This window comes from Lepus europaeus, chromosome 11 (assembly GCF_033115175.1).
Source record: "Lepus europaeus isolate LE1 chromosome 11, mLepTim1.pri, whole genome shotgun sequence".
In the NCBI taxonomy this organism is placed as follows: Eukaryota; Metazoa; Chordata; class Mammalia; order Lagomorpha; family Leporidae; genus Lepus; species Lepus europaeus.
The window spans coordinates 114,331,338-114,344,996 of record NC_084837.1 but is presented as its reverse complement, the minus strand read 5'-3'; the positions used below and the strand labels follow the sequence as shown (position 1 = coordinate 114,344,996).

The following is a 13,659-nucleotide window of genomic DNA, read 5'->3' as shown; positions in this document are numbered from 1 at the left end:
TGCCTTCCTCTGCCTCTTGTGTTTGGGCCCTGCCTGCTCCCCTGCCCCTAGTGCCGAGTATTAAAATAGTCTATAAAAGCGAGTGACCAAAAATCTATAGCTCTAGGTATACCTGGTTATTTCTGCTGACTTGGGTTTTCTGGGGTGTGTGTGTGTGTCAATGGTAACGGTTATTGGTATTGGTGTATCTCCTAATCACAGTCAAACCTGAAGGCAGGGAGAAACAAGAAGACAGGACAGCGAGGGAGGCCTGGCTCAGAGGTTGGACGGCAGTTTGGAGCGCACTGGCTCAGCCCCGGCCCCTGGTTCCCTCTGGGGCGCAGCAGTCAGCGGGGGCCCCCCAGCAGAGGCGGCTCGGGGCCCGAACAAAGAAAGAGGGGGCGGCAGAGAACCTGAGGATGCCTTCCGAGGCAGAGTGAGGGTGACGTGCTGGCCGGGGCCGGCGCCGGGGGGCCTCGCGGGGGCCCTGGGGAAGGGCGGCAGGGCGGCCACCGACTCCCCCGAGGACGAGTGCGGGGAGGCTCTGCGGAGAGTCTGCGCCCCGTCCTGGGGCAGCGCCGGCTGCGAGGCCGAGATGAGCTTGAGGTCCTGCGAGAGGCGGCCGGGGGCCAGCGGCGGCGTGGCGCGGCGCTGCGGGGCGGGCGGCGGCGGCGGCGGCGGGCTGGACGCGGGGGGCAGCAGCAGGGACCCGTGCGAGCCCGAGGCCCGGGGCGGCGCGCTGGGGAAAGTTCTGGGGGGGCCCGGGCTGTGGCCGGGGGGGCTGGGGCCGCCTCGGGGGCTGAAGGCCACCGGGGAAGCCGCCGCCGAGGCCCCCGCCGCGAAGGGCAGCCGCTCAGGCTGCCGCGGGGGCGTCTCTGGCGTGCCCGGAGGCCCGGAGCCCAGGCCCGGGGGCAGCTCCCCGGGGGGCTGGCCCAGCTGCCCGGGGCTGGACGTCGGGGAGCGGGCCGGAGGCGGCAAGAAGTGCTCCAGCAGGCCCAGGCCCGCCGGGGCCCCGGGCGGCGGGGGCGGCTGCTGCGGGGAGCGGGCAGCGGGCTGCATCGGGGTGAGCAGGGGCGAGTCGGACGAGGACAGGGAGCCGCCCAGCGCCCGGTGGAAGTGGCTGAAGCCGGCGGCGCCAGCGGTGGTGGGGGGCGTGGGGGCCGGGGGCGAGCCGGCCGTGGGCAGGAGGGAGCCGAGCCCGGCGGGCGTGGAGCAGCCGGGCAGCGGCTGGACGTGCAGGGAGGCGGAGGACGGCGTGTCCGGCTGCGACGGGCTGCTGGCCGGAGAGGCCGGGCTGGGCGCCGACGGCGCCAGCGACTGCAGGCGCCGCAGGTGCCTCGGCGTCTGCCCGGCGCCCAGCGAGCCGAGGGTGGGCCCGGGCGGCGGGCGGAAGATGGCCGCGGGCAGGCGAGGGTGGTGGGTGAGCGCGATGGCCACCGACGTGGTGGCGGCAGCTGCCTGCAGTGGCGCCTGGATCAGCGGGGTCCAGATGGCCGGCGCCACGGGCGTGGTGGCCTGGGCGCGGCGGGCGCAGTGCGCCATCTCCCGGTCGTGCTGCACGATGCGCTGCACGATGGCGTTCTCCTGGTAGTTGGAGACCCCCGAGCTCAGGTCGTGCTGCACCTTGTGCAGGAGGATCGAGTTCTTCTTGCCTGGACAGAGCAGACAGAGCAGGTGCTCGGGCCGAGCCGGGAGGCTGGAGGGGAGGGCGAGCGCCCGTGCCCGCGGCCCACCCCCACCCCCACCCGCGCGCCCTCACCGATGCGGTCCAGCCGGTCCAGCGCCACGGTCTCGAAGGCGCGCCGCATCATGGGGTACTCCTCCAGCACCTCGTTGAAGTTGTCCACGCTCAGAGAGTAGAGGCGGCAGTAGGTGTCGGCCCGCACGCTGGCCGTGCGCCGGCCCCGGGTCAGCAGGCAGATCTCTGCCAGGGACGGGAGGTGGGCACTGCCTGACCGCGGGCCCCACGCCCTGCACTCGGGCAGGGTGGGCTCTCAAGGCCCCCACCTGCCAGGCCCTGACCACACTGGATACCACCCCCTCCCACAGCAAAAGGATGCTCTGAGGCGCGCTCTCTGCCCTGTCATACATGACATTAACTCCCTAAGCCCCTGGCCGTGGCAATCAGGGGCCCTCATGAATGCCATGAGTTGCCCTTGGGGGAAAAAAAAGGGAGGAGGTGTCGTACATCCCATATTGGAGTGCTTGGGTTCAAGTCCCAGTTTCCTCCTAATGCGCCCGGGGAAGGTGGCAGGTGATGGCGCAGGTGCGTTGGTCCCTGCCACCCAGATGGGAGACCGGGATCGAGTCCTGGCTTCCTGGCTTCAACGTGGCCCCCCCTCCCCAGCTGTTGAGGGCATTCAAGGCATGAACCAACTCTACCTTTCAGGGAAATAAATAAAGGCCAGGAGGCTTGGCCTGCTCCCCCTCCCCCACGTGAGATGGCACGAGGTGGAACGGGGTTGGTGACAGCAGCCCGTGCCTCTGTCCTCCCTGCCCACCCCCCGGCAGTGACCCCCCTGCCCCCGGGCCCCCCAGCTCCCCTCACCTCCGAAGTAGGAGCCGTCGGCCAGCTTGGTCTCCTTGTTGCCCTTGGTGAGCACGCTGACCACGCCGTGCTGGATGAAGTACATCTTCTTGCCGATGGTGCCCTCGCGGATGATGTAGTCCCCGGGCTGGAAGACCTCGAAGCGCAGCTTGGTCAGCATGGACGTCACGAAGTTGGGGTCGGCGTTGGCGAACAGCGGCATGGAGGCCACCAGCTTGCGGCAGTTGAAGTTGATGATCTCCTGCTCCCAGGGCAGGAGGAGGAGGAGGAGGTGAGGGAGTGCCGGCCCACCACCCCGCCGCCCCGCCGCCCCGGCCGCCGCCCCCCAGCACACCTCGCGCAGGGGCTCGCTCAGCTCGCCCAGGATGCTCTCCTCGTCGAACATCTTGCCCTGGTACCGGTGCTCATAGTAGTCATGGATGCGCTGGCGGGTGTCGGGCGGGAGCTTGTGGAAGGACATGTACTGCTCCACCTGCTTGTACTGGGGCCGGGGAGAGGGCGCGCGGTCACTTCCGGCAGCCGGCCACCCCTCGGGGCGCAGGCGCCGTGGCCTTTCCTGGCCGAACGTGGTCCCTTGAGAGTTGAGGCCCTTGGTGTGCGAGGTATGGTGACATCGCCCTGTGCCTGACTCCAGCCACCCTCACAGGGCCCAAGGCTACGGAGATGGTGGGGCAATGGGGGCTGTCCAGTTACACACACACACACACACACACACGAGCCACCCAGGAGGCCACTCCAGTCTCTCTAGACCCTCGGAGGGGGCTAGGGGGATGGGGTGGCCTCACAGGCTTTGGAGGGGAGGCATGGTCTCCCCAGGCTGCAGGACTGGGCTGCAACGGCTCAGGGGGCTGGGGGCTGCCTGACTCCTCCCATGTTTGTCCCCCAGCCCTGGCCTCAGTGGAGACCCTGTCGCTGAGGGCAAACCCAGCCCAGGGAAGAAGCAGGCTGGAGCCAGCACCTCCCAGCGGAGGCTTGGGCACCAGAGATTCGTCTAGAAGTCACCCTAACCCCAACTGTCCCTGGACTGGCACCTGAGGATCCCCAGGAGCAAGCCTGGGGAGGGGAGGCGAAGATGAGGCAGTGACCCAGCTCTGTCCCACGTGCAAGTAAGGGGGTCCCTACGCCCCCGTCGACGGGGAAACAGGGCAGCCTCTTTAAGCCAGACATGGAGGAGACTTGGAGGGAGACTGAGCGAGCTACCAGCCAAAGGCCAAAACGAGGAGGGGTCACAAGCAGCTGAGCCCTGATCCTGTCTCACACACTGGGCCCTGGCCCTGGTTACATGCTGAGCCCTGATCCTGGTCTCACATACTGAGCCCTGATCCTGGTCTCACATACTGGGCCCTGGCCCTGGTTACATGCTGAGCCCTGATCCTGTCTCACACACTGGGCCCTGGCCCTGGTTACATGCTGAGCCCTGATCCTGTCTCACACACTGGGCCCTGGCCCTGGTTACATGCTGAGCCCTGATCCTGGTCTCACACACTGGGCCCTGGCCCTGGTTACATGCTGAGCCCTGATCCTGGTCTCACATACCGAGCCCTGGTCCTGGTTACATGCTGAGCCCTGATCCTGTCTCACACACTGAGCCCTGGCCCTGGTTACATGCTGAGCCCTGATCCTGGTCTCACACACTGGGCCCTGGCCCTGGTTACATGCTGAGCCCTGATCCTGGTCTCACACACTGGGCCCTGGCCCTGGTTACATGCTGAGCCCTGATCCTGTCTCACACACTGAGCCCTGGTTCCAGGCTGAGCCCTGAGGCTGGCCATGGCTGACCCTAACTTTGGCCTGGGCTAAGCCCTGACCTTCCCACCCCTCCCCTTCCCCACTCCTTCCAGCCCACTCCCTGCATCCTACACAGGCTCATTCCTGGCTGCGCTCGGTCATCACTGGCCCAGAAATCCTTTCCTCCTCCAAGTGAGCCCTCCTCCCCCCACGTGGCTCTGCCTGCACCTCCACCCACACCGGAGAGGCAGCCGTGGGTCAGGCAGGCAGTGCGTCAACACTGGGGGACGCTCCTGCTCCTGACCTGCCGGCGCCGACGGCTGCATGTGAGTAAGCCAGCTGTCACAGGCGTGCGCGGCGCGGGAGAAGCAGGGGGAGCCAGGGGCCGGTCGGCTGGGAGCGGGCAGCTGAGTCACAGAGCCTCAGCCAGGAGGTGAGGTTCGGGCAGGCTGAAGACGGTGCCAGGCAGAAAGAGGAGCAGAGCTCCGGGGAGAGCCCAAGGCCGGGGGAACAGGCAGCCTGGAACAAGGGGCCGGGGCCGGGGCCCGAGCCACAGCTGGGGCACGAGGCGGGGCAGGCGGAGACACGCCAGGGAGTCCGTCCACGTGCAGGTGCCAGGTGAAGCCTCTGAAGAGGCAATGCTGGCCGCTTCGTCTTTCAGTGTCACCCTCCCGCTGTGCACCTGGCGCACAGCAATGGCAGAGATGGCGTCTGGGCTCCCGGTGGAAGCCGTGCCATGACCGGGGAGGGCGAGAAGCCGGCCAGGCTGCAGAGGGAGCTGCCATTCGGACGCGGGCAATAATGGCAGGGGTGGCCACTGATGAGACGGTTTGGAGCCAGGGCAGAGAACAAGGTGCCCACAGACCAATGCCACAAGGCTGCCGTGTCCAGGGAGGCATCAAATGGCAACATGTGGAGATGCCCGGCTCTAGCTAGGGCCCTGCTGCAGAGACAGGCACGGGGCTGGGGGGCTGGGGGGCTGGGGTGGCAATACAGAAACACCCGGAGGACACGCGAGACAGCTCGGGAGAGCTCAGGCCCCCGCCTGCCACCAAGGACCCGAGTGTCAGGGCTGGCATGAGAGGCTGGCACAGCACAGCGAGGATGGCCGGGGGCTAAGAGGAAAACCAAGGCGGAGGGGCTGTCGCCAAAGAGGACAGGCCGGACCTGGCCCTGTGGAAGGCACAGGGAGAGTCAGGCCGCACACCGGAGGGAAAGACGATGATGGGCGTCAGGTGGGGCGAGCTGTTCTCAGCTCCCCTACTGAGACCCCTCGCACCCTGGACCCCCTGGAGCAGGTCCCCCCTCCCCGCCCAGAGAAAGCCAGTGGACCACGGCTCTGCGCAACATACCTTCTCCTGGTACTGGCGCCGGGAGGAGTCCAGGGACTGGATGAGCGCAGTGGCGTGGCCGATGAACATGGCGTAGCAGGTGGCACCCACGATCATGCTAAGCATGGTGAGCCACACGTCAGACATGCCCATGGGCGCCTGCCGCCCGTAGCCGATGCACAGCATGTGGCTCATGGCCTTGAAGAGTGCGTAGGAGTACTGCTTCCCCCAGGAGTTGTTCTGCGGGCAGACGCACAGGTGGGCCACCGATGACAGGGGAAGCCCTGCGGAGGGCCCCACACCTCCCTTTCCACCCTAACACTTCCCTGAGGCTCCCCGGCCTTGCTGTGAGGCGGCGAGGCCTGCACGGGCATCCCCGGGCACAAAGGATCTCCATTTAGGCCCCCATCTTGCAGTGGGGTGCAGGGACCAGGAAGCCCCAGCGAAGGGCTGGGAGCCGGCCCAGCCCAGCTCTGACCCCTTGCAGCCTGGAGCCTAGCAGCTGGGCCCAGGCTGAGGCGCTGGGTCCCCCACACCCTAAACAGCTGCCAGGCGGAGCCCATTTCCCACTGACCTCAGTCATGAGCCCAGCAGTGCGTCCCCCGGGGGGACGAGCTCCGGCAGAACTGAGCTGAAAATGCTGCCCTCGTTTGGGTGAGCGGTGCTGAAGCCGCCAACGGGGCTCCCCCATGAACCCCCCAAGCCCACCCAGCCAGGGCTGCAGCCTCTGGTTCCAGCCCCGCCCCACCCCGCAGGTGGACTCTGGAGTGCGTGGCACAGGGCAGCAGGTGGAGAGTGAGCCCCCCAGGCTGGTCTCAGTGAAGAAACACCAGGGTCAGAAGAGCCCTCTCTTGGATTCTGCCCCAAACGCGGGGGCGCCAGGTGAGCACGACCCCCCCAGCGTCTCCCTCCCTGGAGCCCCGCCCAGGGCCCCAGCACTCAGCGGGCACCAGGATGCTCCCAGCAGCACCCTCAGAAAGGCATGGGAGCCTGCCAGGCACGTGCCCCGTTCAAGGTCACCGGGCCGGAGACCATGCTGGCCGGAGCTGAGCCAGTCCCTGGGCTCTGGTGGCTCAGTCCTGCCTAGGGTGCGGTCTGTGGGGCTGATCCCCAGGGGTGGAAGGGGCCTGGGGAAAAAGGGGAGCCCCTGGCTGCCTCCAGCCGAGCAGGGCTCCGCCTTGGGGTGGGGCAGAGGCGATGCGGGCGGCCTTCTCCAGGCTGCACATCAGGGTCTGCCTGATGCTCAGAGCCGCCTCAAGGTCTTTTTCACCTCCCTCGAAGTGGATTTTTCCTTCCTGGGGCCCTGGGGCCCTGGGGCCCTGGGGCCCTGGGGCCCTGGGGCTTTGCCTCAGACCAAACCAAACTGGCTGAAGAGAGGCAGGGGTTGGCTGGAGCCCAATCGGGGCCCACAAGTCCGGAGATGCTGAGCCCACCCTGTCCCGAGCAGGTGGGGGACGCTCTGCCCCATGGCTCTCCGGCCCTGAGCCCACCCTCCTGCCCGCCCCTCCCTTCCCACTCAGGACTCCACCGTGAGCGGGGTGCTGTGGCTGGCCCTGACGCGGCCGCTCACGGTGCCCCGGCGGGCTGGCCGCCTCTGACGGGCTCCCGGGGACATGGCAGCTGCCAGCCCAGCATTGTACGACCCAGGCTCAGTGTGGATCTTCATCTCCTCGGTGCGTGTCGGGGGGTGGGGGGACACCAGGGGCACCCAGCTGCTGTGCAGGCTGTCAGGTGGTGGGAGTGACAGCTTACAGCCAAGAGCTGCAGGTGGGGGCGGGGGAGCCTGGCTGGCAGCGGCTGGGGCTGGGAGCCGCGTGCCCCTCCGCGCCGCGGCCACTCACCACCATGTGGTTGAGGGACACCCAGCAGTCGTCGGGGAAGTCCTGCAGCATGGGCACCAGGAACTGCAGGCAGCCGTCCCAGTGGCACAGCAGCAGCATCATGCCGATGAGGTTCACGATGCGCACCACGGCGCTCGCCAGGTCGTAGGTCATGTGGAAGATCTGCGGCACAGGCGGAGACGCGGACCCAGAGGTGGGTGGCCAGGAGGGGCGACGGCCTGCGGGCCCCCAGCTGCACGCCCAGCAAAGTCATCGGGCCAGGCCGCAGGAGGGAGGCTGTAGCTGCAGGGCCCAGGCGGATGCAGACTGGCGGGGAGGAGGCCCTGCAGCCCCATGCAGCCCAGGAGTGGGCACAGGTCTGCCCGCTGCTTCCCCAAGCCTGTCACAGGACCCACGGGACTGCAGCAGAGGGAGCCGTGCAAGCCCATGGGCTCATGACCTCCCTCCCAGCCTGCTCCTCACTGTGCAACCTCGAGAAAGTCTCTGAACTTCTCTGATCATGTTTCCTCATTTGGAAAAGGGTGATCAGAATTCTTAACTCAAGTGGGCTGCCTTTTCAAAACGATTCGATTGCACGCGTAAAGCGCTTAGTACTGGTGCAGAGGTGTTTAAGAAATTGCAAACCATTATTAATTGGTAACGTTGCTATGAATCATTCATCCTGAGGATTGGTTAAGATACGTTGGCAGCCATGCTGTTCCTTTAATAGCGCCCAGCAGACACCCCCCAGCCCGTCTCCAACCTCAGCTGTCCTAGCCCGCCACCCCTCGCTCTGCCAAAGCTTCGGGACGGGGAAGAAAGGGCAGGAGGGGGTGGAGAGCCAGGCGCGAGTCTACCTCCGGCCTGGGCAGCCCTGGGGGACCCCCAGCCGCTCAGCGCAGTCTGATCCCTCCAAGCTATTCTAAATATTCCTCCTGGGGAGTGCAAATTATGGGCTTGTCAAATGCCACTGAGCCCCCTCCCCCGTGAGCCCACTTCAGCTGGGGAAAGCGAGGCCCCTGCAGTCGGGAGCAGGACACCCCGACATTCGTGACCTAGTCCTCCCTCCTGAAAAGTGGCTTTAGCCTGGGTCTGGGTCCCGGGGGACCACGGCCACACCCACATCTGAGCCCCTGTGAAGGTGTGACCCTGCGTGTTGCAGCCGAGAAGCCCTGGGGTCCTTCCACGGAGCCTGGGAGCTGAGCTCATCCCCTTTCCCCAGAGCCCGCACAGGAGGGACAGCGACACCCTGCTGCACGCGGGCCGTCCTCTCGCTTAGACCACAGAACCCTCTGTGACGTGACCATGACTGTGACCGTGAGTCCCTGTGCACCCAGGCTCAGGATCCCAGGGACAGCGGGAGAGCCAGTGGTTGGCCCAGGTCCGCCCGATTCGGAGCCCAGAACCCACGGAGGAGGAGGAGGGTGGTCCAGGGACAGCGGGAGAGCCAGTGGTTGGCCCAGGTCCGCCCGATTCGGAGCCCAGAACCCACGGAGGAGGAGGAGGGTGGTCCAGGGACAGCGGGAGAGCCAGTGGTTGGCCCAGGTCCGCCCGATTCGGAGCCCAGAACCCACGGAGGAGGAGGAGGGTGGTCCAGGGACAGCGGGAGAGCCAGTGGTTGGCCCAGGTCCGCCCGATTCGGAGCCCAGAACCCACGGAGGAGGAGGAGGGTGGTCCAGGGACAGCGGGAGAGCCAGTGGTTGGCCCAGGTCCGCCCGATTCGGAGCCCAGAACCCACGGAGGAGGAGGAGGGTGGTCCAGGGACAGCGGGAGAGCCAGTGGTTGGCCCAGGTCCGCCCGATTCGGAGCCCAGAACCCACGGAGGAGGAGGAGGGTGGTTTTCAGTCCTTCCATTCTGTGAACAAATCACAGAGTGGCTGGCCCAGGGCCAGGGGGGACGTCCCTGGGGTCGCCTCTGACAGCCAGGGAGGCAGGACAGCTGCAGGCTGTCCGCAGAGCAGCTCCCCGGCTCAGTGTCTGCCATGGCCCAGAAGGCAGCGCGGGGCTCAGACCCCGGGGGAGTTCCGTCTGCGAGCAAACCGGTACCTCAGGGCCACCGACCCTGCTGGCAGTGCCTCGGGGCCTGGGGCCCCTGCCAGGAAGCTCCCGGCTCCCCACCCCCACCTTCGCCCCCAGCAGGCCCCAGACGCCAAGCTGCCAGAGGACAGCACTCTGCTCCCCGGCACCTGGTGAGAGTGGCAGCTCTGTGACCTTGGGCGTGTGTCCAGCCCTCCGAGTGCCGGCCGACCAGGAGGCCACCTGCTCCTCACCCGGGGGATTGGAGCGGACCAGTGACAGGGACCACCGATGGCACCTGCCCTCATCTCCCCCGGCCCCGGCACCTTCGCCAGCCGAAGCCAGCCACACGCCGTGCTATCTCTCAGGGCTGCCAGGAGCCTCTCCCTAAACCCACTGGGGAAGCCTGAGAGCCCAGGGCGGCCACACGGCTATTTGGAGAAGAGGCCCTGGGAGGTGATGGGCCCTCGTGAACAGACGCCTGCCAGTCAGGAGGAGGGGCTCCCCAAACCCATCCTCCAGCCTCCAAACCATGGGGATCCCCCGGCTGTGGCACTCTGGTTAAAGAGTCTAAGCTCTCGGCCCAGCCTCTGGACACAGCCCCTGCCCAAGGAGGGAGAGTGGCTGGGACACCCACGCCTCTCGCCGGGCACTGGGGGCAGCGTGCCGCACCAGGCCACAGCGCGTGCTCCACAGACCCTGGCTGTGCAGATGTGATGTGGTAAACCCAGGCCACGAAAATATTCTCTGTCCACCTGCCGGAAGGCCAGGCTCGAAATCAGCCCCCGCCAGCAGGGAGCCCACGGCAAGGGAGGGACCCCGCCCCCAGCCAAGCTCAACGCTCTCAGCTCTGACGCCGCTTGGGTGTGGAGTCCCCCGCCGCCCTCCCCAGGACCCACCCCGTGTGGCTCAGGCACACGGCTCTGAGCAGGGCACTGCTCTGCCTCCCCTTCTGCGTCCTCCCACACCCAGCAGGCCAGCACCTGGGGCTCCGCCTGAACGCACCCCCCCCAACAGGAACGAACGGACGCCGCGGAGGGGCTTCCGGGAGCCTCGGGCGGCCGCGGCCACCGCTCCCGTCCACAGGCTCCGGGTCCGAGGGCACATCAACTCCACGCGATGCCGTGGCCTCTTCTCACGGCACCTGCGTTGCTTTCTTTACAAAGAAATTTCTCCCAAGACCGAGCCTTGGTCTGACTCTGCCTGGATCATGACCTCCGTGGTGAGGAGAGTCCAAGGTCATGAGAGGCGCATAACCAAGACGCCGGAGGTGCCTGTGCCGGTGCCAGGGCTGGTGGCCAGCGGGGCTCCTGTCAGCGCGCACAGCGGAGGTGCGACTGCCTGTGCCTTGGTGGCAGGAACACAGAAGCCGCCTCCTCCTCCAGGGAGCCACCCAGAGCCCTTGATGCAGACTCCAGGGAGCTGGCGGCTGCTGCAGACGGGTGGACAGATGGACGGATGGACGGGCCAAAGCTCCCTGGGAAGAACGTGTCCTGGGCACTGCCATTCGGGCCGGGAGGCGCCCTAGGCTCTGAGGCCACCGCCCTGCTGCCAGTGTCCAGCAGTGCCAGCTCCAGGCTGCAGGGGCCAAGGCTGGACACGGCCGTGCCTGCACTGTGCACCGGGCTGCAGGTCCCCGCACGAAACAAACACTTGCCTTGCTCTCCAGCTGCCATTAAAACCCGGGTTGACGATGCTGGCACCGATGGGGTGGGGTGGAGGTGAGCGCCGTCACTTCCAGGCCATGGCGAGCCTCACTGCACCCTGCCGCTCATGTTAGCATTTGGGGGGCCCACGCCCAGGCCTCCTGCATCTTCTCAGCTGTGGGGCCACACAGAGCAGCCCCAGGCACGGGCCTCCTCTGCCTGGACCTTGGCTTCCCTGTCTGTGGAGTGGGTCGCTCACTGCCAGCTCCCAGGGCTGGGAATCAGGCGACATCGCGCCTGCAGCCGGCACACAGTAGGGCCTCAGCTCACGCTGGCTGCTTTCCCTCCCAGGCCTGGCGGAGTCCTTCCTCGCTCCTGCATCCCGGGAACAAGTGTCCGCGCCCAGGACGGCAACCCCAGGCACGCCAGAGTGGCTGGCATGTGCGTCCTGGGCACTGCCTGGGTGGGAGCCCCTGGGGCTGGCGGGAGAGGGCCAGGCCTGACCCGTGGACCCTCTTGTCTGTCATCCCAGCCAGATTCTGAGAGATGGGAGGGGGCCCCTGGCGCCCCAGCCTCCCTTCTGCCAGTCCAGGATGGGAGTGGGGTGGGGGAGGGAGAAGGTGGGGGACAAAAGCCTCTGGGTTGGGTGGCCCCGGGCCCTGCAGGGGAACATCTGAAGGGGCCAGCAACCGTTTCTAACAATAGCCTCAGTGCCTGTAACAAGCTCACACCTCCCAGGAAGGGACAGGGCTGACCTAGATCGCCTGGCAGGGAGGGAGGGAGGCGGAGGCCGCGTCCCCCGAGATGGCTGCCTGCACCTGCACCTGCCTTGGACCACTCCATGACGAGCCCCGACACTTAGGAAACTCCCCCGGGGCCGGGGCAGAGGGGAAGCGGGCAAGCTCTGGAGCCGCCGCCCCCAGCCCTGGGCACAGCAGTGTCCCCAGGAGCGGCTACCGCCACCCCTGCCCAGACCTGGAGCCCTGGGAGCCGCGGCCACAGAGAGCATCAGCGCACGCCTGACGCTGGGGACCACTGGGCCCAAGGAAGGAACTCGCAGGAGGAGAGAGGGCAGGGTTGCTCTGCCATGGACTCCCCTCCCGGGTCTCAGTCAGGGTCTCCCGGCTGCGGCCTCCAGGCCAAGCCATGGCCGGCAGGAGCCCGGGTGAGCTGGCTGACTGTGCGGGACACGGAGATGGGCAGCCCCGGCCGATCCCAGGGGTCCAATGGGAGCCCTCAGCTGGGCAGTGAGCCTGGCGGGAACCAGCTCACGGCAGTTTCCTTGGCAGCTGGGAGGAGAGATAAGGGCGACGCAGCGGGGCGGGGCGCCGTCCATCTGGCCTCCTGGGATCTCCCTTCCTGCCCACGAGATCGGGAGCAGCAGCCAGTTCAGAGGGCTGACCAGAGGCCTCCCGGGGCCAAGGAAAGGCCAGGACCAGAGGCCACCTCACCGGACCTGGCTAGAGCCCAGCGGGTGGGAGGCTGGGACTGTGGGGGCAGCAGCCCTGGACCTGGGTTCCCAGGATGCACGCTGTGGGCACACAAGAGCTTAGCCTGGTCCCGGACTCACCTGCCCAGCCAATGGCCACTGTCAACTCCCAGCAGGCACCGCGGCCTGCAGGGCCCAGGCCCCAGAGAGGAGTGGGGTCACCGCCTCCCCCGCCCCCACCTCCACCCCACAGGAACCGAAGCTTGAGAAGAAGAAGAACCAGGCACAGAGGCTGGGGTCCCAGGGAGCCCACCAGGGATGGAAGCCAGGAGACGACCTGCCAGGATGTTCCAGGAAGTGGGCCTGCACCCTTCCTCCAGGGCCTCTCGGAGCAGCCCGGCCACCCTCCTGGGTGCTGTCCCCTGTCGGGCCCTCCCTGCACGGAGACATCCCACACACAGCCCATCACACACCCAACTCCCCGCTGCCTGCTTCCCAGACACAACTGGCATGGCCCCGGCCCGCTGGGGCCCAGGGCACACCCCGCCACCGCGGCACTGCCAGGGCACTCACGGGCACTCACCTTTCCTAACTCTCGCCCTGCCAGGCAGGGGACACCCACGCGGCCAGGAGCCCCGAGAGCCGACTGGCTCTGCCCCCGTCCTGCCAGAGGTCTACTGTGTGACCTGGAGCAAGTCCCCAGCCCTGACAGCAGGAATAAGGCAGAATTTCCAAGCCAGAGATTTTCTCCGCAGCGTGGCTCAGCCACGTGGGTGCAGGCATTCTCTGGGGCACGTGCCCGCGTGATGCCTCTGACCTGCATCTGCCAGTACCCCGACTGTCAGCCTTGGTGCTGCTGGGGGCGGACGTGAGGCTGCCGTCCAGTTGTGCAGGGGACCTCAGGGGGCCAGGAGACCAGCGGTACAGCCACCATGCACCAGAAACATCACTTGGCACATGCTCCCAGCCACAGCATCCTGGACGCCAGGGGTCCATCCCAAGAGCACCTCCCAACCCTGGGTGCCCTGCGCTGGCCTGCTGGCCACTGCCACAAACTGTGTCACTTGGGTCAGAGGCGGGCACAGACCAGAGCACCCGGCAGGTCACCTGCTGGCCTTTCAACCACAGCCTGTGTCCATCATCCGACTGCTTCAGCCTAGGG

The 13,659-nt window shown here is 67.1% G+C and overlaps 1 protein-coding gene across 1 annotated transcript in view; it reads right to left on the bottom strand.

Moving 5' to 3' along the window:
- Positions 1–13,659, bottom strand: part of HCN4 (hyperpolarization activated cyclic nucleotide gated potassium channel 4) — a 34,964-nt gene continuing 21,305 nt past the window's right edge. The window contains exons 3-8 of the mRNA XM_062204882.1: positions 7,428–7,589; positions 5,608–5,826; positions 2,862–3,008; positions 2,528–2,768; positions 1,739–1,903; positions 1–1,631 (exon numbers count right to left, since the gene is read on the bottom strand). Coding sequence (XP_062060866.1) covers positions 256–1,631; positions 1,739–1,903; positions 2,528–2,768; positions 2,862–3,008; positions 5,608–5,826; positions 7,428–7,589 — 2,310 coding nt within the window. The 3' untranslated portion in view covers positions 1–255. The remainder of the gene's footprint in view (positions 1,632–1,738; positions 1,904–2,527; positions 2,769–2,861; positions 3,009–5,607; positions 5,827–7,427; positions 7,590–13,659) is intronic.